Source organism: Egretta garzetta, unplaced genomic scaffold, assembly GCF_000687185.1.
Source record: "Egretta garzetta isolate BGI_Z169 unplaced genomic scaffold, ASM68718v1 scaffold9, whole genome shotgun sequence".
Lineage (NCBI taxonomy): Eukaryota > Metazoa > Chordata > Aves > Pelecaniformes > Ardeidae > Egretta > Egretta garzetta.
Genome location: NW_009260763.1, coordinates 1629082 through 1653183, shown reverse-complemented (window position 1 = coordinate 1653183; position 24102 = coordinate 1629082). Strand labels below are relative to the sequence as shown.

Below are 24102 nucleotides of genomic sequence, written 5' to 3'. Positions count from 1 at the left end.
ATAACTAACTTGTATGCAATTTATTAGTGCAAATTACTTTCAGATTAGTTTTATTTTTCACAATGTTTTGTGGAATGAAAATTAATTTGGGCACATAACTCACCTGTTTTCTAGAGGGTACAAGTCAGGAGGAAAGGCAGGGAATGAAGCATATGCCATTCTTTGGTTGTTCCCATTTTATTGTCTGGTGCTAGTATGCCAACATATAAACTGCCATGTTTACAGTTGTCATTGTCACATTATTCTCTGCCAACGTTCCCCGTTGCAGAGAGAAACTCCATCAGAGGGGCAAGGCAGGCAGCCCTCATGCTGTAACACATTGGATCACTGCAACTGCTCGCTTCGGTGCTGCTGGACTGGAGATCCTGATACCAGCAACTTTAATCTGGTGAATTCAAGTTGAAAGCAGCATGTTTTCCATATGCAGCCTACTGCAGGCTCAGTGTCTGGTTTCTTGTCACTACAAAGGTTGCTTTGCGCTTCACAGAACTGCTCTCCCCAAATTTGTTTGGCTAGTCTTCTGTAAACCTAGGTCAGATATTCACTTCCTCTCTAGATTTTTATTTTTTTTCCAAGAAGTCTTATTTGGGCAAATATGCTAAGGCACCAGAGCGTCAGTATTTATTTTATTTTTATTTTGGAGCCAATTATCTTTGTAAAAAGAGAAGATGTTGAAATAAAGTCACTGCTAGACTAATGTGAATCCTGTGATCTGCAGTCATTTACTGGGATGTGTTGTCTAGTGCAGTAAATTCATGTATGATGTGGTCCAAAGCTTGTTGAAATTGGTGAAAACATCTTCATTGACTGACTGGGTTTTCATCCGAGCCAGGTGGTGTCTATGCTTACCATTAAACCTAAATGGTGTGTGAAAAGTTCAGGACTTTAATGATGTGTGTATTTCTAAATGTTTTTATTCATGCATGTTAATGGTACGATGCTGCTGGCTCCAAGTTAGAATTGCTCGAGTACTGTCTGCAAATGTAACATGTCCTCATTAGCAGTAAGGGGAAATGAACCTCAGGATATCATCTTCTACCTAAAATGAAAGAACTAGATTGTAGGTGGAAGGGTTGTATTGGACTTCTAAGCTTCTGTCCTTGGGCAAACCATAGCATGTTAAGTACCAGTTGCATGGCTTAGGGGCCACATTCTAGGCAAGAGAGCTGAATTTCCTGAATCTTCCACCATTCTGGTGGGCAGTGGGGCTAGAAACAAATGACTAGCTCTTGCAAAGTTATGTCTCTCTTCTATTCCTGAATACATCCCCATTTTTAAAATGTAAAGGACCTATAGATAAAATTCAAGAAACAGTGAAGACATACCAGTAAATGTGGAAATGTACTAGTCAAAGTTACCTGATAGTACCAAAGCTCAGCAAAACTTGCCAATGTAATGGGACAATATTTATTCAGGGTAAATTACCTTTCTTAGTACTTGTAAGACCTTAAAAAAATCCTATATTTTAACTAATATACTGAATATTCTGGTTCTAATATTGGTGTCAAAGGTGAAGTATACTGCTGAGTAAGTCCATTTCACTTATTATATGAATGCTTTTGACTTTAATTAAAATACAAGCAAAAATTAAGTCTATAATGCAACATGTTTCAGTTGACCTCTGTTAGATTCTCTCTGGTACTCTTTTGTACAAGCTGTCTTCCAATTTAATTTTTTCAGACAGTTTATACTTCTATTTATCCAAAGAGGGAAATGTAGAAGAAATAAGGATTTGTGGAAAAACAGTCAGCATTTAAGGAAGTTCTTTGTTGTATAAAATCAGGATCATGTTACTAGCAAGTACGCTAAGGGCAACAGTTTCCTCACCTGCAGCCTCAGGTGCTGGCCTCCTAAGGGAGTCTATCCAGAAGGAAATATGGCAATCTTTGTTTTGCTTGCAGCGTGAAAGCTTGATAAGAAGAGTAATGAACACAGAAATGCTGCAGTCCTTGGAATCTATTCTTAGTTGAAAACTACTGTATCCAAAGCCACAATCATGTTCCTGTATGTCAGCGGTTTTTACCAGCTTAATGTTTTGGTAAGTTTTACAGAAGATATAGCTAACGTTTTGTAAGTACCTTAAGTTGGTTGATTTCCTTGGCAAGGTGAGGGGGAATGTAGAGGTGGTGGTAGTGTTTCTTACCTGTGGCTGTCAATGGAAACAGTCTGTAGTTAGCTGCAATAGCTCAGAAGATCTCAGTTCCTCAGTAGCCATGAGGCTGTTTCCTTAATCTTCTCTCCTGGGATTGGTATGTTGTTTAGTCAGCACCTCTTGGGTGGGCAGATGGAGTCAATTCAGAAACCTAAGTCACTGTTGACTCTCATCTCTGTAAACAAACATCAGCTTCATTTTAGTGGGACTCATGTAAGGTGAGCAAAGTGTGACCTGATCTTTCAAGTAATGACTCAAAGTTGTTGCTGAACTTCAGACGGTTTGAGTGGGAGGAAGGGGCAACTGAGATACAAACATTGTGCAGGCAACCCATTTAACATAGCTTGTCTCATAGCAAGAGAGCATGGATACAAAACCTGCTTTCTTGTCTTTCTTGGGCTTCAGGCAAGAAGGTGAGGTGTTTGGGGGTGAAATCTTTTGATTCTTCTGTTCAAGGCTGTGGCAGTCCTTCCATTCAGGTGTGCTACTTTACTGTAAGAGTTATTTATCACCACTTTGAAGGGGCTGAGTCTAAAGCATCTGAATATCCTTCTTTTGGGGTGGTAAGAGCTATAGTGATAAGGAGCCTTTTTAAAACAAGTTATTTCTATCTTGTTAGTGGGGGAAGAGAAAAACAACTGGATTTTACAACAGTAAACAAGCTTATTTAGTCTAAATTTAATATTGTACTTCACTATAAAGCGATTGAATTTGGCATGGAGGAAGGGGAATAACTGTCTTGCTAGCTGATTTATGAAGAGAAGCTCTTAGGAGACGCAGGTTGCTCAGTGACTCACGTTAATCATCAATAACAGCATGTCCTTCTGTTGTTGCCCATCTCCCTTGAGTAGGATAGAGCTTGCCTTGACGGTTAAGAGTTCCAGGATTTGTTGTTGGTGGTTTTGCTCTTTTACCTCGGGATAACTAATCCCCACCATTCCTAGTAAGACAATGTGGAAAACTGCAAGATGTTTCTCATTTTACTGCAAGGAATAAACTTGCAGAAGTTAATGCCTGGGAGTGACCTTTGCATATGAATCAACCTGCTTTTTGTTTGAATATACATATGTAGATGTGTATTTTTGCATACACGTGTACATAATGATTTATATATTTATGTATATATATGTATTTGCATACGCACATATATAGAGAGATATAATGCTATATATATTTATGTTTGTATATATATAAAGTGTGTCTATATTATACATATTGATATCTCTCTGTGTGTATATGTTTCTTAACATGCTAATTATCACTTGGTAAAAATAAACCACTTATTTTTGCATCCCCAGAAGAGAAATAAAGATAACGTCCTGGTGCCTCACATTTGTTGCTCTAGATATGTCAGCACACTCATTGTCCTGGCTCATGGGGACAAACAGTGGCATAAATATTTCCCTTTCTTTGTAGGAAAAAGGTAACATAAGTGTAAACAATATTATGATGATTTTTGTCTGAGAGGGCTAGTGGTGGCAGTTGAAGACCTTACTGCTGATAACTTCAAAGTTGCTCTTCTGCCTGTTGCAGAGCTCCAGGACAGAACACGTGCCTGCATTCTAGCCTCTTCGGTTGCAGCCTTTGTGTTTGCCATCATGGGTGCTGAAAGTGGGCTAGTAGTACATTGGACTGTGAAACCATGCGTCTGCAGCACCAGGACATGTTCAGTTTTGCCACTGTTGCGGGGGTGATGATAGGCAGGAGGAGGGTAGCAAGTTTCTGCTTGTGACGAAGTCTTGAATAGCCACAGTTTCTGGCTTTCTGAATGTCCTGTTTCATGGGATTGTTCTGCTGCAAACTCTGCCAGCAAGGTTACCCTGAGAGCTTTTGTTTGTAGGCAGAGCCCTGAAACCATGAACTTGTACTCCATATTAAATACAAATTAAAACCTGTGATTGTGTATGTTCTCTTCACACATGCTGATAAGTTTTCTTTTTGGCTTTTGGCTTTTCATGCTTTTACAAACAGACAGAATTTTGTTGACCTGCTTACGCTAGGAGATACGGCCCACTGTGATCTTTTTCTCCAATCTGATATGTAACATGGGTCCTCTGAATTCACTGGATAGATCCCAGTTGAAGCAAGAGGATGTGACTCAGGAAAAAAAAAGTCATCAGAATTTAATGGTGAAAATGTGTTTATTTCCTGATATTTTCATATACTGCAGACGATGATACTGGGTATTATCTGTACCATTAAAACCTTTATGAGTGATTATTTGGAACAATTTAATAGTAACATTACAAATCAATTAAACGCTGTTTTCTTAATCATGGAATTGGGGTCTCTGTTTTTCAGAGAAAGGCAAGTGAATTTTTGTGTGTCTTCCTTTGAAAGAAAACTTCCTTTGATCTGATGAACAAGAGAGCATCAGCAACTGAAACCTGTCATTACTTTGCTGCAGGGTTTGTGAAATTATCATCCCTGTCTAATGTAAAGAAATACAATTCAAGTATGCATTAAACCTCTGATCTGCATATCCTAAAGTCAGACAATCTTCTTGAAGCATCTCTAATTGAGTGATCTGATGTGTTTATATAGGAACAGAGACAGCAGTGGCATTTGAAGGATTTAGGTAGCATCAAATTCTTCAATAGGAACCTGCTAGGAAGCTAAAATGAGTTAGAAAGGAGGTACAAAACTAGTCTTTGATCAGAGAAGACAGCTGCCTTGCAGGCCATGATATGCAAGCAGTCCCTTCCTACTCAGTGAGCCTGGCTTGTCTGCAGCAAGGTCTATTTTCCAGCAAAGGTTCCCAGCACCAGGCCCCAGGAGAGCCTGAAAATCTGTGGGTTTATTCAGCATAGTATTCAGCGATACCTTTGGCTATGTGGAGGTGATGCCTGCTGACCTTACAGGAGATGTGTCTGCAGTTTATGGGATAACAATCAGATGGCTGCTGTGTTTGGGAATACAGCTGGTCATTAAGAAAGGGGTCTGCAGAAGTATAAAAGAAAAGGTAATTTGCACATACGGAGCTGCAAGAACACACAAGCTACACGGATATAGTTGCTTTTGTTGAAAGAGAAATAACATTGACTTTTGTTAATAAAGTTAGAAGTCTTGTTCTGCTCTCACTTGAATCAAAGGTTATTGATCTGAATAATGGCAGTCAGCCCTACTTTAGAGAATGATACCAACAAAATCCATCATCCTAGCCTTACAAAAACATACTGATAGGTCTTTGCCGTAATACAGTCCAATTTTATCTGAAATCTGACATTTGTCTAGAGCCACAAATGCATTTCTCTGTTGCTATTTCATATACTGCTGGAAGAAACTGTAAATATCTGTAAAAACTTACCACAACAAATTCTGAATGACTAGCACTGCTGTTACTGCTGTTATTTTGAAGTGCATTATCAGGGGTGTGTATATCTGTAGTTGGCAGAATGACACATCTATGCTATGTGGATAGAAGCTCTCAGGAGAAAATTGTGAAAGTATTGACAGCTTTATTTCACAAACTTGTTTTTCAAATTCTTTGGAGTGTTTTAGAATCCTAATATCTCTGATCCTTCAGGATGAGAAGACAAATAAATGCAAGCATAGTCCTTCTTAGGAAAAGGCTAGATGTTTTTTCCAAGTGTTCAATCATTCTCTCAAATACATGGTGGGGGATTAGTAGCGGTGTGGGAGAAGGAGGGGTGTGACCTTGTGTTTATGCAGGAACAGGGTTCTCCATGAAACCCAGCATGCTGCTGCTGGGCTAGGCAGTACTGTAGTCTTGGAGTTTGCCTTAAGGTTTCTTTGAAACCACCATACTGTCAGGAGACTCTCTGCTGCATGTGGCATCTTAGGGCTCCACATTCTTCATCAACTAGCTTTTCTTTTGGAAATAGCTGGAGCTGCAGGTGGATGTAACTGCATGTTGGGCTATGGGTCCTGAGTGACAAAATACAGAGGGTGCATCCTGTCAGGTAAAGCAGGAGGTGACCAGAGGGACTTACATCTTGAGTGAACAGAACTGAGACCCCACCCAGACAAAACAGGGCTAATTACTTAGTACATCTCCGGACTGCTAGGTGTATCCATCCTAACAGATCAATATTCCTATGCCACTGGGTTTTGATGCTTAAAGCTAATGAGAAGGAAGAAACATGACCTATTTTTTTTTTTAGTGCCAAGAAACTTGCTTTTATATCTCATTTGCAGTAAGTACAGAGAATACAGCTGGGGATGCTTTATTCATTGTTACAAAACAATGTGACTGATAAATACACAGAACTAGTTCACAATACTTTCAGTGCTCTGCTGACTCACCATGTCAAAAAAAGACAATTGTGTGTTTTCATCTTAAAAGTTTAGGTGATAAACATGTTACGTAATAGGAAATGTGTGTGAATTTCTTGTTAGGGGAATTTTTTGTTTTTAAACTTTAATTTTTCTTTGCAGAATTTAGAATAGAATACTTCAGTTGGAAGGGTCCTACAACGATCATCTAGTCCAACTGCCTCACCACTTCAGGGCTCACCAAAAGTTAAAGCATGTTATTAAGGGCATTCTCCAAATGCTTCTTAAACACTGACAGGCTTGGGGCATCAACCACCTCTCTAGGAAGCCTGATCCAGTGTTTGACCAGCCTCTCAGTAAAGAAACACTTCCTAACGTCAAATCTGAACCTCCCCTGATGAAGCTTTGAACCATTCCCACGCATCCTGTCACTGGATCCCAGGGAGAAGAGCTCAGTACCTCCCTTCTCCATGTCCCCTCCTCAGGAAGCTGTAGAGAGTAATGATGTTGTCCCTCAGCCTTCTTTACTCCAAACTAGACAAGCCCAAAGTCCTCAGCTGCTCCTCACAGGACATTTCCTTACAGCCCTGTCACCAGCTTTGTTGCCCTCTGGATGCATTCAAGGACCTTCGCATCCTTCTTAAATTGTGGGGCTCAGGACTGAACACAGTACTCAAGGTGAGGCCACACCAATGCTGTACACAGTGGGATAGTCCCCTCTTTCAGCCGTCTGTGATGCTGTGTTTGATGCACCCCAGGATGCGGCTTGCCCTCTTGGCTGCCAGGGCACACTGCTGACTCATACAAGTATTACAGCATTTGCTTACTTTCCAAAACCTACTTATAAAACTGCTGTCTTCAGTGCTGTTTCAGTGAACTTTAAATGATTACCAGATATTTAACACACCTTAAGAAATTAAAGAAACAAAACATAGTTACTGTGTTTTTCTTCCCTCAACAAAATCGTAATTCTACCAAGGAAGCCTGATTCACATTAACAAAGTAGTATCTCTTAAATCTCAGATTTTAGCTAAAGCAGTTTTGGACTTCTGTGTGCAAGACACTAAACTATTCCCCGCTCTCCTAACTCTGCAGGAGGAATTGTGAGATTGAAAGGTTGATATTCTGTTCATCACTGCAGGGCTAACGACAGAGTTCCTGATAGTTCAGAACTTTCCAGTTCTCAACTACCTTGCTGAACCTGGGACGTTACTGAGAAGTGAAGGATATTCTACAGAATCAAATAACTTAGAGAAATCAAAAGAAATAAACATATGAATAAAGGTAATATAGCACAGAGATCAGAGAACAACTTGTATTTAAGCTGGGAGGTACTAAAGAGTAGCTGAATTAATAAAGGTTGCGGTAACCAATTTATGTGTGGTACACATTTTGAAAAGGAAGATAGATGTTGCTTGTTGAAAGGGTTTCTTTCATGATGCAAAATACTTGCTATAAATATGCCACTGACAAAAGAGAATAGTATGAGGAGGAGTGAAATGTAGAATGTTAAAGGAGATTTAAATTATTCTCTGGCAACTTTCAGAGGTTTCTGTTGAAAAAATGCATGAAAATAACACTTTCTTTTTAACTACTCTCTTGAATTACGGAAACATATGGTAAATTACAACACCCCCTCCCCCCCCAATCTATCTATTGAAAGAAGTTAGCTACCAGCTAGGGTTTGAATTGTTAGTCTTTGAAATGAATTATTCTAGTCCTACAGGGTGGTTCCATCAGGAGAAGTTTTTGATAGCTGAAAATATGCTTTATGAATCCATGAAATCTTCCAGGCTGCTCAAAGTTTCTCTTGTCTTTTGTGCAAATTACTAGGATCCCCAACCTTGTTTTAAAAAAAGAAACAAACCAACCCCAAAAGGTCCTAGCATATAATTGTAATAATTTTGAAACTTCTTGGCTTGCTGTTGCCTGAGACAGTTTTAAAAACAGACCAAGTTACCAGCATGCTCTGGTAATCTGCCCTCTGTTTTAGCTAAAGGCCCAGCTGAAGAAGAACCAGTACGCCTACCCAGTGTCCTCACAAGAAAATACCTATGACTAAGAAAAATCCTGTATCTGTAGCACAAATATAATTTCCTGCGTGCATTTTGTCAAACAGGAATGTGAAAGTTTTCAGGATAGTGTAATTCTACAGAATGGAGCTCTTGCTGTTGGTTACGATCCAAACTGGCAGTAGGTTTTGCAAGCTTCCCTACTAGAACAACCAACCGTGCATCCTGACCTTCAATCTGTCAGTCACCTGCTGCTTGCCAGGTGAGGCTGGGAATCCTTTCGCTACTTTTCTCAACCTGCACGGAGTCCTCTGGCTGCTAGTCTGTCAAGGTCTCTCTGATTTGGAGCTGTCTGCCCATGCACTCAGTGGGACTTCCAAGTTCTGCTTCAGTTCCTGTTGCAAAGTCTTCAAGTTTCACTTTGTTTTAACCATTTTTTATTTCCACAAGCAATGCTGGTTTTTTTTGGTTTCACATTGATGCAACAGAATACAAATTCATGTAATTAATTGGAAGATCCAACTTCAGTGGTATTCTTGATCTTTTCATGGGAAGTAATAAGCCAAGATTTGGGTCTCATAGCATCTGATTTCCTCCAGTCCTTCAGAGACTCATAAGCAAGTGGATTTTCAACACTGTAGGAACACATTGTTACTACTGCAAGAAGAAAATGATGATAGAATCACTTCATTTGTGTACACCATTGGTTCATGTTTCCCGAAACAGAAGAAATAGAAGTAGACTCAGGAGTGACTTGAGAGGCTTTCTCAGCTGCACACAGCTCAAAGGCCCCTGCATGGCACTGCCTGTAGCCGTTATTTCTGTAGAACTTTCTCTTTTTCCTTTCTTGGTCTTTCCCCTTTTTCTCTTTGTTCCATATCTGTCTCGCCTTTTCTCTTACATGCTTACTGAAGTAATACCAAATAACCCCCTGAGCAAACTCCCATTATCTCTTGGTTTTCGCAGTGATAGATGTATTTGTACTTGCTAAAGACTCCTTCGTGTTTCTGAGTGTTACTTTGTTACTTGCACAGAGAACATTATTTTCTTAATAAAAAAAATATTAAATGAGAAACTTTCCCCTTCAACTTGTAATAGGCGTGCATACACAGAAATAAGATTTAAATGCATTTTATCATAGTGCAACATCTGACAAGGAAAATACAAGGTTAGCAGGCATTGGGATGGAGCAGTTTACTGTCTTCTGTAGTTGTATTGAAAAAGGGAATAATATGTTTTCCTTTGCTGACGGCTTGTGATTAGGAGTCTTTTAAAAAACAAACCTGGCTCAGATTTTAATTGCATTTCTTAAATACCGGACTCTTTCTGAAGACACCATACATACATTGCACACAGGTAAAGGTGTGCAGATTGCCTGGCTAAGCAGTGTCTCAGCAGCTCCCAGGGACCTGCAAACTTATTTTGCCTAAAGCTGAACAGATTGCCCTCTCAGTTCAATAGAGTATTTCATATGGCGTGTCCTTAATTATGTCTCTGTATGCAAGTGGAAGATGGCTGCTAGCAGGACACCAGGGCAGTGCAGGCTGCATGTGGCCACTGTTCAGGGACTGTTGTGTTTCTTTTCAGATTGAAAAGTTCTGTGGTCAGTTTTTAGGATTTTGAAACATTAACATTCATTTTTTCTTGAGGATGAAGCGTTGAAGGTGCTTTTAGCTATTTGGAGGTCTGTTCCGAGGAGACTGCATTTTCCTTCTATCACATGTAATGCAGTATTTGTTACGGCAGGTAGGCACACACTTTACTTCTGGGAATAGTTGTGTAATGCTGATTTTTTATTTTTATTTTTATTTTTAAAATTTCTTCTTTATTACCTTCGTTCACCTCACCACAGCTTCTCACCTCTTTTCCCCACATACGTAGCCGAGTTGTATTTTCCTGCGCCAAACCCAATGAATTAGTCGTATGAACCTTTGTAAAGGTCTGCCACAGCACTACCATCTCTCTGCAATAAAAATTGCCAGGGGTCAGCTGTACTCTCCTTTCCTAAGCCAGGCAAAGAAAAAAGAATCGGCAGGAAGTCTCTGTCAGGTTGTAATTGTAACAGGACCATGAGGATTTCTATGTCAGCCTTGGTGAATGTGTGAGGTTGTTTTTCATTGCTTCTGTATGAAAGCAGAAACGTGGTGGAAACAGAATAAAAGAATGCAGATGTCGCTTAGTGTGTTTGCCTCCTCCTTGCTTTTCTAAGGAAGGTATGTGTAGGTTTGCAGTTAACATTGTTTAGAGTTCTGTTCATCTGATGTGGTTAGGGCTTGCATCTCTTTGTGAGAACGTAGTGTCTCCTTATTACCGGGGAATATGTGTTAAGCCTCATCTGTATGAAAAGTGAAGATTAGTAATCCCCTGCGGTAACTATATTACATCTGCCTTTTACACTGCAACAATCCCTTTGGTTATGTTTGCATGACTTATAAAGGCAGAGGCATCCCATTTGATATTTTCAGCTGTGGGAGTGAGCTGGAACTTGTGTTTATGTAACACAAATGCTGTTTATGCAGTTCATATTTCAAATACCTGCAGCTGGCCATGCTTCAGCTTCTGCTGAGCCATTTTCTTAGGGTGTGGTTCTGCTACTGATATAAACTGATGAGGCTGTGGTGCTGACATTATTGATGCTGCTTCCCTTGTTCCCCTGGTTCCTGCATTATGCTTGTGCAAGGAAAGCTGCAGGAGCTGCTTGGCAGGAGGGAGAAACATTGCGTCATCTCAGTGACAGCCAGCGGTGAGATCTGCTTTGCTGTATCATCAAACTGCACCCTAAAGGTGCCCCTGCCAAATGCAACACATTCAGTTTTCAGCTGAGTCAGTGGGTGGGTGACATGGCTGCTGCAGTTCTGGAGTAAGGGCAGAGGTCAGGAAAGAGTAACAAGACTGAAAGAGAAGGAAGGGATCCTTCAGGTGCATCTCCGTCTTTAGAGGCACGGGTCTAGGTAGACATATGCCAGCCTGTGAAACCAGTCTTTGAGGTGGACTTTGACGTGCATTCTGTTTTGTTTTTTTTTTAAATGTTAGACTTCTGAAATGTGTTTTGTGGTCTGACAAGCCAGCTTAGAAGATATTCATCATAACGTCTTGTTCTCAGAATGTGTGGTCTGAATGTTTTTTGGGGTGGGGCTTTGTGTTAGAAAACAGGCGATTTCTTCTTGGGGTCTGTCTGCAATGAGTGGACAGTTCAGGTTAAGCTTTTGGTCCTTCAGCTCCAGGATGAAGAGGCTGCAGGACAATCAGTGCTACACACCTCACTTGCCAGCTAGCGCACTGAATGGGACGTGCTGTCATTCCCTCCGCTTGCAGGCAGGAGGACTGAAGCCCAGGGAATGCCTTATCTCCAGGAGGTGGGGGTTAGAGTCCAGAGGAGACCACGAACCTCCCGTGTCCACTTTATGGGCAACAGCCACTTGGCAACGTGCCTGCTGACACTGTGAAGAGAATTGAAACTGAGAACGTGTCTGCTTTGTCCCATTTATATTAACTGGGCTAATGAAATAAGACAGAGAAGTTCTCTTTAATTATGGCTATTTCACAGTTACTATTAATACTGCTACTTGAGTCATCTTGCATATTTTATAGTAGAAGTAATATTCACGCATCCTATCTGGGTTAGATAAATCCTGGACTAGTGAGATTTTTGCAGTGTATTGAATATCTTGGTTAAAATAGTGGAGAAAAATGAAATACTGCTGCCATTTAGTAGTGGGGATACCACACGATACAATCCTCTGGTTCAACAGCTGTCAGTAGGCAAGCCTTTCTAGTACAGAAGATCTTCTGAAAACAGGTTTGGGAAGTATAGAGAGGGAAAGAAAGAAGGAAAATGTGACCTGTTGGAAGTGATGAGAAGCTTCCAGGGAATTTTAGATAGAGGATGTGATCTGATTTTGCCAAACGTCTGGCCCAGTCTGGACACGACTTATGATGGTTCCATCCTTATTCTGCTGTCAAATGAGCAATTGGACTTGTCTGTTTACTGGGGATCACTGTTCAGGTTAGCTGGGAGATCTGTTTCTCCCCATCAGATTATTTGCATGGGAAACAGACATCTTTAACAGAAGAGTTTTCAGTCTATGCGAAGATATAAACAGTAAAGTGGCTGACAGCTGGAAGTGAGGTGAATTCTGAACAGAAGCAAGCAAATATTTTAAGTGAAGGCAGCTAATTAACTATGGGAACAATTTACAGAGGCTGGCAGATCCTTTGTTATTATCAGTTCAGGAATGGAGCTTAGGGGGAAAAAAATCCAAAGAAACTCTTTACTCCTAAGAGGAATTAATTCAGGGATGCTGAAGGTCAGAACAGATAATCCCAGCAGTCCCACCTGGCCTGGCCTGAGGATGTCTTTGAAGTATTTCTCCAAAGCAGTCTGAAAGCTTATCCTCCTGTTACCGGTTGCAAATCAGTATAAAGAAATGAAGAATAGGGAAGGAAGCTGGGATATTTTAGCTAAGACAGACTTTTTTTTTTTTTTTTTTTTTCCCCGTAAATTAGGCTACTGAACAAGTGATTAGCTCATTTTAGCACTTCTGTATGTCAGAATGGACATCCTATTTTTCTGCTTTTTAATCCTAATGAGACCAGCTTCAAATACCAGGATAAAATGAAGATGTCTCTGGGAGTTTTTTTCCTGACTTACTTCTGTGAATAAAAATATAGATTAACAGTAAAACCAAACCCAGAGAAATGATGTTCAGAAAACAATCAGCCTGCTAAAAATATGGGAAACAAACATCGTATTATGATAGTAGACTATTAGCTCTATCAGAGTTTTCTTCACCATGTTAAAGATGGAATAGGATCATATTATGTAAAGAGGCATGGATTTTGTTTCAAAGTCACTGTCACTGCTTAATAAAAAGAGATGATATTGCCTGTTCCTAGTTGTATTTATGGCTAATACTCTTTCATGACTACAAGGAAATTTAAAAAAGTCAACATGGAACTGCCTGTTTGAGGTGAGATAAATAAGATGTATCTGGAAGCTGCAGTCTCTTTATAGAATACAAAATTAAATGGGGGATGTGTTTTCCTCTGAAACTTCACAATGGATATGTATTTTGATGGTGTCTTCTGGTGTGCTGAAATGTATTAAAACCAAAATATTTTGATGCTAAAGCAGTCTATTCTGTAAAAAATACACATGCTTTCCCAAAGTGATGTATGAATAGCCTTGAACCAAGTTTTTCCAAACGTGGTACTTCTGATTATATGGATACTCTTTTCAGATTCCTTTTGGTTTCGTCACACTCTGGAAACCTCGGAAGCAGCAAGGTACAAGGCTGAGTTTCACAAAGAGAACCGAGGTATCCACCTCCATAGTTTGTCAAATGAGGATGTATTTTTCTCCAGGGGGCTCTTGACAGGAGCTCAGATCCTCTGCATAGGCTAGTGAGGAAGGGAGAACTGACACTGCTCTTTGTGTTGTGCTGTCTTTGCTCAGCGTTTCATGTGGTCAAATGCTGGAAGTTTTTATAGCTCAGAGCAACCACAGGCGAGAGCTGCAGGCAGGATTGTGAGGTTGACGCACTCCTGCGGCACAGATCCAGTTGCAGAGGAAGACAAAGGTCCTGTGGTTTTCTTGGGGAATAATCAGCTGGCTTCTGTTGTGGCAGATGCTCTGAGCATCCATCTTAAACAACAAAGCATAATTTAATAGGATTTTTAATGTAACTAAAGCTCTTGTTTCAGTTTACAGGCTTGAATCAAAACACTTGGGGGAGGAGAAGATGCTACTTTTTTGGCTAAAAATTTTCAGGGCATTTTGTTTAAATTTATGCAGCTGGCACATCCACAGCTGATAACTCATGCAGATGTCGTGTGGAGAATTGCAAGGCTTCTGGCTAAAAAAAACCCCACCCCACAATTTATTTCACTTCAACATCTTAATTAGTTTTATAAAAATAAAAAGGAGAGATTAGGGAATGTGGGTTTGTGGGAGAATTCTCATGGTGTGAACAGTAAAATATTAGGGATCCGATTAAATCTGAGTTGCAGTTAAATTTGTGCCCAGTGTACAGAACTACTGTAAGACAGCAGATGAAATTAGGTACGTGCAGATATATGTGTATGTGGTATGTGGCCTGGGCCTGAGCAATGGAGCTCTGGTACTTCGGTACCATGAAACTGCTAGAAGACTGGTTGCCAGCATGGACAGTTTTGGCCAAGGCTTACTTACAGTCTCACAAACAGTTTGTGGCCATGATTTAAGTGTTACAGCATGCCAGGGATCATTCCCAATGTACAGTTTGCATGCAGCCACTTTGGGAGGGCGCAGGTTTAATAGACTTGGCCAGATGTTGCCATTTGGTCTCAGGGCCAGTAGTGTGCTAGTTGCTCTGACCAGTGCAGGAGGGAATTAATGTTGGTTTTAGCAGCACTCCGCTATAAGGAAATGATCTCTCCCACACATTATTTTAGATGTCTCATTTCTGTTTGAACAAATACTCAATATTCATGTTAAGAAAATCTCAGTCTCTGTCTCTTTTGGGCCACTCTTGCAGCTTTTTTTGGCAAAAGACAGAAGGCAATACTTTTGACTTTCATTTCTACACTGGCAACAGAATTTGTCTTTGCAATTTTTAGGGAGACAGTGAAAGACATGTTGTCTTTGGTACCAGCAGTGATGATGATGCAGTGACTTTGCTGTCATTGATAATGCATTATTTGCAAACGATTTTAGAAGCTGCCCTCTGTATGAAAAAGTGATCCTTTCACATATGCCTAACAAAACCCACCACTATATGTAAGAAAAGGAAAAAGAGTAAGACACTGAGACACAAGCTTACTATGCAGCCCACTTCTTAAGAAAGACTAACCATTTAAGAGGTTTGTCTTTGCAGTTTGTTGGGATGGCTACCCTCTTATTTCAAAGAAACAATGTTTCCATCAGCATTACCTCCAAAATTATGTATTTTTGAGGTGCGTTTAAGTAGACAGAATGGGTTGTGTGTCAAGAACTACTAGCACATGCACTTTAAAAATCCTCTGATTTCCAAATAGTATCTAGGTCATATGATACCCACAGGCATGATTCATCCACCTGGGCTTTATGCCAGTCAGCAACTGTGTGGATCTGACACTCCAGGAATACTGTAAAATTATTAAAGCTGTATTTTTTTTCTTCAAATAACACTGTTGACAATAACTATAAAAAATATAGCATATAATTTATAGTTCTTCTCTGAAAGAATTAATTTGGTTAAGTAGATGCACAAAGTACGGTATGGACTGAAGAGACTGTAGAGCAGACCTAGCTGAATGAGGCCAGGTCGCTGTCCTTGCCCCTACAGACTTTCATTTCAATGATTGCTATCTTGATACCAAGTCCTGCTTTAGGCAGAAGTAGTCTTCACCTGAATGTATCTCCTTGAAGCCCAGCTAACCTGTTAAGGGTTCATCTTAGTTAGCTACAATGAGCTAAAAACTGCCAGTGTTCTGCCCCTGTTAGGCTTTTGTATAAAAATGGTAATGTCCTTGAGGGGCAGAAACCCCATACATTTAGTACAAACCTAATGCATTTTCTTTTGCAATGAAATTAATTTTTAAGAGATGAGATCATGCTTATTTTTAGGCATGTGTATTATGCAGACAGACACTCTTAATTAAAGATTCAACAAGCCTTGTTCAGGGAACCATCAAGCTGCATTTTTAAAAGATATGTAGGTGTCTAGGAAAACAAAAATGTGTGTAGACAGGGTGGGTTTTTTTTAGATGTACCAACATGTCTATCTCAATGAACACTTATCGGAGTAGATTCTTCTGGGGCTTGCCAGGTTGCTTACCTTGCATTTCTAGATGCCTGTATACTTTAAAAATGTAGGGCCTAATGACTCTGAAAACAAGCTACCTCTTTGAACTCCTACTTCTGAAGAGTCCCATACAGATTATTTTTTTAAAGCATCTTTAGAGAGTAAAGGCTGAAATCCCCATGGTTGAACTGAGACAGCCTTCTACAAATGAGGTGATGAACCTTTGCCAACTTGTAAAGAAACAACAGTGTTTAACTTTTATGAACTTAAAACTGAAAAAAATATTTCTCCTTTGCCTTCTTGAGTTTGTGACTTCTTGTCCCGTGAAAGTGGGACAGGAGAGGAGGAATGTTCTCGGGTTTGTAAGCATGTCTGGGTTATGGTGGTCTTGCTCTGAGTATTGTTTTTTTTTCTTTCCTTCATCTAGATAAAGAAGAGGCAACAAGATGTGGTGAGGTTTCTGGAAGCCAATCGCATAGAGTTTGAAGAAGTGGATATCACAATGTCAGAGGAGAAAAGACAATGGATGTATAAAAATATTCCTGAGGATAGGCAGCCTGCACAAGGCAATCCACTGCCACCACAGATATTCAGTGATGATCGGTACTGCGGAGTAAGTAGCTGTTAATGGACGATATATTACTATAGCCTGTTGGCCATTTAAAAAGCTGGGACTTGCTGTTGAGCTTTCTCTAGTAGTATCTGAATTAATGGTGACACTTTGGGGCAATAGGAGCAGGTGATGGTCATGCAATGAAAATTCAGATCATTCATCTGTCAACCCTAAAGTTGCCTTCAGCTGGTAGATTCCCTCCATGAATGTAAAAATGTGTAATGTCACATGCTTCACGTACAACCTGTTAATGGTAAAGCCCCTTGTGGAACCCCACTATAAGCTGGGGATTTATGGTTTTCTTGCTCCTTGGGTCTAGTCCAAGCACAAAAATTCAGAAGTAAATCTTTGGCACAGTAAATGAGAATATTGGCTAGATTGAGTTATATTGTCATTGTAATTAAGCTCCTTCTCTGCTGCTGTCATAGTGTAAATTTTATTTATGATCAGAGACCCCTTATGCAATCAGAGTCTCTAGGATAAATGAAAATTGTTTGCTGTTTGAATTGTAGAACAGTTTTATTTTTCCCTGAAGGAAAGCAGCTTGAGACTTATCCTCTGCTGAAAGTCTGCTAAGCATTGAGAGCCTGTGAATCTGCAACAGATTGATGGGTGGACTGGTTTCTCTGATGGTGTAAGCTGCAATGACTTCTCCATCCACTAGTGCAAGCTAAAGCATCAGCCTCTGATACGTTAAGAATGGTGCAATATGAATGTTTTCTCTCCTGCTTGACCATCATGGTACACTGCAGCTCCAAGTCTTGGGCACTGTTGTAGTCTGGGAGAATCTTCCCAGGACTCTTACTCACCTTTGAATAAAAGCAAAAATACCACAGCTGGGCTCTCTTTGCCTTGCTGCATCTTTTCATACTTCAACCATGTGACTTGTACATCCTTTAGAAGGCAGGTTTGAAGTACCTGTTAGACTAGCTGATGGGAGAAAGGGAGATTTGATGTGTCACCCTGGCTGCATCAGGAAGTGATTCGGTAAGGTTGGTCTGCGAATTCACTAGGAAAATGAAATGGGCAAGAGGGTCTCTGTGGTTGTAATAGCTGGACTGGAGTAAATGTGGGTGCTGTGTGGGTTTTTGACTCCGATGGGGTGGAGATACATCCAAGCTGGTTCTAATGAGTCCTTGCCAGACTCAACGGTACTGTAACTAAGTTGCTTCTGGCTAATGGATTGTTTAGATCTGCTGAGAACTTGTCAAATTCAGTGCAGTTGTTAGCTTAATGTAGGAAGCGTGTAAGAAGTGATTTAGGATCCTCTGCAACAAACAGATTGGGTATGATGCAGCAGCTAACCAGCTTCTTGAAGCGGGGTATTTAACATCCCTCCCATATGTTTTGTATTGGCCTTACTTGTTTACCTCAGCAGAATAAATCGTATCTTCCTAATTCTGGGTAAGAAATGTCAGTTGAAGAAATATATCTGGGATATGGAAGGGATTTTGACCCTCACTTATAGAGTAGCCCGTCACTTACAAATAACAACATTTACATTGTTCTGTGTGATTTTAGTTTGCCATGGAAATACAACGTTTTAAGCTGTTGTTTCTTACCCTTTCAGCTTGTTGTTATAGCATGTTTTAACCTAGTCTTATAAATTGCTGTTTGGAATTAGGAAGGAAGAAGAAGTCATGCAACACGTGAGATGATCTTGTTAATCTGTCTGCTCAGCTGATAGCTGTTTTGGTTGAGCAGAGTTAATCCTATTACTAGAACTCACTGTCTGCATGAAGATCTTTAATGAGCAAACATAACATGGTTTGAAAGAAACTATTTTCTAGGATGAAGGAAGAAGTATGTGCAGGATCTCCAACATTCATCAGTTAGCCTACTGCATTAGATAATGAAGTGCTTAGGTAATAGAGTGGAGGCAAAACATTAGGCAGGAGGCAAAGGAGATCAGTGCTGGAAAGGGGGTTAAAATATCGCAATTAGATGAAGTCAGCAGACATCGCACAACTTATCTTTCTTTGTCATTTCCGCAGTGGGTGTTTTCATATGTTTATCTTGACATAAATAATAAAAAAAAAATCACTATTAAATAACTTAACTGCCCTGGTGAGACCCCACCTGGAGTACTGTGTCCAGTTCTGGGCTCCCCGGTTCAAGAAAGATGAGGAACTCCTAGAAAGAGTCCAGAGGAGAGCAACAAGGATGATAAAGGGACTGGAGCATCTCCCCTATGAGGAAAGGCTGAGAGAGTTGGGCTTGTTCAGCCTGAAGAAAAGAAGACTGAGAGGGGACCTCATCAACACATACAAATATCTTAAGGGTGGATGTCAAGAGGATGGAGCCAGACTCTTTGCAGTGGTGCCCAGCGACAGGACAAGGGGCAATGGGTACAAACTGAAACATAAGAGGTTTCAGCTGAATATGAGGAAAAACTTCTTTACTTTGAGGGTGACGGAGCACTGGAACAGGCTGCCCAGGGGGGTTGTGGAGTCTCCTTCTCTGGAGATATTCAAAGCCCGCCTGGATGAAGTCCTGTGTAACATGGTCTAGGTGAACCTGCTTTAGCAGGGGGGTTGGACTAGATGATCTCCGGAGGTCCCTTCCAAGCCTTGCCATTCTGTGATTCTGTGAACTTAAATGAAAAAATACCCACTAAGTTTTCTGTTAGTTGAGTTAGTGAAAATTGTGGCTTATCATTCCTGATTTGTGTCCAGGCAATTTCTAATCCATTTTGCTCTATTAAGAAACAGTTTTTCTGCCTGCCAGTTCTACAGTCTCACCAGGAAACTGCCTATGCGCTTATACATTGTTACTGACAGTATAGATTTACTTACAATACAGACTGGTCAGATCCATTGCTGTTCCTCTAAATGTATGAGAGCTAGACAAGGCAAAATGAAATAGGTACACTTTTTATGTTGTTCATGTTATTTCAATAGAGGTTCACAAGGCTCTGGTGTATGAGCCATGGCTCCATGTCATGTTCATAGCCATACTGTTTTTTCTGTGTTAGTAAAATCATTAGTATTTTTTTTTTCTATGCCCATTTTCACTTTAGTAGAAAACCACAGCAATGTGCACAGGAGTGGTAACTCAGAATATTTTTTTCTGGTTAGGACATTACCATTTGAAATAACTTTTCAGAATGTAACTGCAGTATAGAGTCTTCAGTGTTTTCAGTAAGTATCCAAAATGAGTTGGTGTCAGGCATTTGAACATGTGATAGCTGGTGTAAGGGGAGTGAAAGGTACAAAAAGATGACCAATGCTTACTGGTTCACAAACCAAAATTTCTTGTACCACAGGGGTGGGGATCCTTCTGGTACCAACAGATAAAATCCATGTTTTGAAGTGTGAGCAAAACCTTGAAATTTTTCTGAGTCGATGTAATCGCAAATCACAAATATGATCATTAATTTATCTTGCCCTTTTCTCAGTCTTCTGAGATGCACTCTCCAATTTTTCAGTAACGAGTTCTGCTAATGGATTTTGAAACAAAGCACTCCGCAAGAATAATTTTTATTTTCTGTGAACAAGATAAGAGCTGTGAGCACACAAGAACACAAATCATTTTACTGATAATCCAGTGTTATGTCATAGCACTGACACTATGATAATTTATGTATTTTTATGACTTTACAATCCATTGTTTCATCTTAGTGACATTGCTATAACATTGTAAGTGTGTGAGAAGAGAATCTACATTTCAGACAAATCAGACACATGAACCTGGTCTTCAAATTTACAGTAGTGTAAATCTGAAATTACTACAGTTACCTTGCTCTGGTTAGTGCTATGTAAGAGTAAGGAAATGATAGCACCTAGTGCGAGTTCCCTCTAGTTTCTAGAGGGAACTCCTGCACTTTGCATACAGAAAAGTAAAGCGGAGATACTTTGGAAAAGACAAAAAAAAAAAAAAGATGACAAGTAGAGCTTTAATAGGTGTTGGGTTGTTGGGCATTGAAACCAGTTGTGTCTTGCCTGGTTCCTTACAAGGCTCATCCTCAGTTTGAGTGGCTCCAACTCTAATACTTTGACATACAGCTAATGCATACAACTCAAATCATGGATTATTTTCCCCCAAGATTAAATCTCCTTGCGATACACATCAGGTTTCTCCATCCTCCTGCATTACCCACCAAGTACACCCTGGCCCTTGAGCAAAAGGAACCCCACAAAGGGGTTTGCCTTTTCCTGAGGGGAGGAGCAACCCACACTGTCTTTCCTAGCCACTGTTCTCCACAGCGGAGAGGCTTTACCCACTTGAGTTGTTTGATCATGGTGCATGTTTCACATTCATGGATAACCTGTTCAGTGGCTTCAGTGGTCAGGCTCACCCCTTGATCACAAACCCATCTATGCATTGCACCTCTTCCGAGGTGTCCTGATGTGTCATGGGCCCACTGACCTATGAACAGCTTGCCCGTATGTTCCCAGTCTAGGTCCACCTTAGCCATTTCAGTTCTGGCAGCCTGGTCTACCTGCTCCTTGTTTCCATGTTCTTAGGTGGCACGGCTCTTGGCATGTGAGTATCTAGGTAACATACTTTTACAATGAGGTTCTCTACCTGGGCAGCAATGGCTTGCCATAATGCAGGAGCCCAAATGGGCTTACCTCTGTGCTGCCAGTTAGTCAGCTTCTGTTGCTGTAACCACCCCACAGAGCATTTGCTGCCATTCATGAGTCAGTGTAGAGATAGAGTACTGGCCTCTTTTCTCTTTCAGCAATGTCTAGGGCCAGCTGGATGGTTTTCACTTCTGCAAATTGACTTGATTCGCCTTTGCCTGTGACTGTTTCTGTGATGTGTCTTGTGGGACTCCACACAGCAGCCTTCCATTTCTGATGCTTTCCCGCAATATGGCAGGACCCATCAGTAAATACAGCATATTGTTTTTCATTTTCTGCTAATATATTATACAGTGGGGTCTCTTTGTCATGAATCACCTCCTTGGGTGATGCTTCAAAATGTCTGCCTTCTGGCCAGTCCATGATCACTTCCTCCTGCTCCCCCTCGGGAGGATTTGACTGTGGGAACGACTATTGTAGTTGAGAGTTGGCCACAGTATCTGTTTGTGTGTCCTCAGATCCAGGAACTCTCTTGCTCCTTTGAGCATAGGCATAGGCCTACCCCAGGCCCCAACACAGTGCTGCAAGTTGTGTCTTTATGGTATATGCAAGGCATCCTTCCTTCAGGGGGTCTGCCAATTCAACAGGCTTCCTCATGTGTTCAGCAGTGAAGTCCCAGACCACTGGAGATGAAAACTGCTTTAGGCACCTGCCCAAATTCTTCCAGACACCTTGATACTGGGAATTGGTTGCCACAGGGCACATTCCTGTGTGGCATTCCCAACTGGTTGGTTAATTGTACAAAAAACCAAAATCAGCTTCACTGCACTCACCAATACACCCTTCTGGTTACATAAGGGTGTTCAAGAAACTGAAGGGTCATTGCAACAAGGGTGGAAACCTCTGTCCTGGAGAAGAGGAAGATGCCATTCTTCGTTTCCTGCACAAAGTGGCTCCTGGAGGAGAAGAGAAGAAAGGTGTAATTGCTAATTGTCTCCATGAGATGGTTCCTGGCATACTGGGATGGCAGCAGTGCAGGGACCAAACACCAGATTAGGCTCAAGGCCAGTGCTTTTATCATGGCTCTCCCAGGCAAAGCAAAAGAAAGTGATAAACAACACGGGAAACAATAAAAGCTGAAGACACCCAATAACAAGCTCTTGAGTTTGATGTACAGGAAGAAGGGGAGCAAACAACAGAGCAACTGAGGGAAAAATATAAATCAGTATCAAGAACAAGCAAGTCAACATTGTGACCAGCAACACGAAATAACAGCCTGCCAAGTAACAGCTAAGCAGGTGTAACAGCTGTAAATTCAGTCTAGCACACTCTGATCAAAATCTGTCATTATCCTGAACTTTTTTGAGTCCCTGTTCAGGATTGGGGTCAGCTGTCCCAGCTGTGTCTCCTCCCAGCCTCTTGCCCACTTCTAGCCTACTCTCCGGGGGTGGCAAGGGGGAGCAGAGGGAGGAACAGAGAAGGCCTTGATGCTGTGCAAGCACTGCTTGGCAATAGCCAAAACATCGGTGCATTATCAAGGCTGTTTTAGTCACAGATCCAAAACACAGCACTGTAGGGGTTGCTGTGAAGAAAGTTAACTGCATCCCAGCCGGACCCAGTAAAAATAGAAAGATGAAGACTGTAGTTAATTTTATAAGTTTTTACTAACTAAATCCTTTGCTTTCAAGTTTATAGAAAAATTTCTGAATGCTCTGCCTCCCATTGTGAATTTATTTTACACAGCCAGATCAGTGATTTTGCATGTGAGTTATTCAGATTTTTCTAAAGTATTGCTGGTAGGATCCAACATAGTACTAACTATTCAGCATCCCGCAGGTTAAAAACACCATTTAAAAGAATGAATGAATAATTACTTATACTTACTTGCTTATTATTTACTGTTACCTTTTTTGCATAGAGCATGCGAAGTCCAGACAAATGGAGATTGGTGCATTAGGGCTAGATTCACAAAGGGACTATAGCATGATGCCAAGCACTACTTCAAACAAAGATGTTAAACAGTACCGGTCCCAATACCAACCCCTGAGGAATGCCACTCATCACTAGTCTCCACTTTGAGACATTGACCGCAAGTCTTTGAGTGTGACCATCCAGCCAATTCCTTACCCGCCAAGTGGTCCATCTGGCAAATGCATGTCTCTCCAATTTAGACAAGGATGTTGTGTGGAACAGTAGATTGGTGCATTAGGGCTAGATTCACAAAGGGATTATAGCATGATGCCAAGCACTACTTCAAACAAAGATGTTAAACAGTACCGGTCCCAATACCAACCCCTGAGGAATGCCACTCATCACTAGTCTCCACTTTGAGACATTGACCGCAAGTCTTTGAGTGTGACCATCCAGCCAATTCCTTACCCGCCAAGTGGTCCATCTGGCAAATGCATGTCTCTCCAATTTAGACAAGGATGTTGTGTGGAACAGTGTCAAATGCACAAGTCCAGGTAGATGACATCAGTTGCTCTACCCTTATCCACCAATGCTGTAACCCCATAGTAGAAGGCCACCAAATTTGTCAGGCACTATTTGCCCTTAGGAAAGTCATGGTGGCTGCCACCAATCACGTCCTTAATTTTCCACGTGCCTTAGCATAGTTTCCAGGAGATTCTGCTCCATGATCTTGCCAGGCCACAGAGGTGAGGCTGACTGGCCTGTAGTTCCCCGGGTCTTCCTTTTTTCACTTTTAAAAAATGGGGGTTATGTTTTCCCTTTTCCAGTCAGCGGGAACTTCACTGGACTGCCATGACTTCTCATACATGATGGATAGTGGCCTAGCCAA

The 24102-nt window shown here is 40.9% G+C and overlaps 1 protein-coding gene across 1 annotated transcript in view; it reads left to right on the top strand.

Annotated features, from left to right (window-relative positions):
- Positions 1-24102, top strand: part of SH3BGRL2 (SH3 domain binding glutamate rich protein like 2) — a 58534-nt gene that overhangs the window by 20401 nt on the left and 14031 nt on the right. The window contains 2 exon segments of the mRNA XM_009646092.2: positions 13641-13718; positions 16562-16776. Coding sequence (XP_009644387.1) covers positions 13641-13718; positions 16562-16776 — 293 coding nt within the window.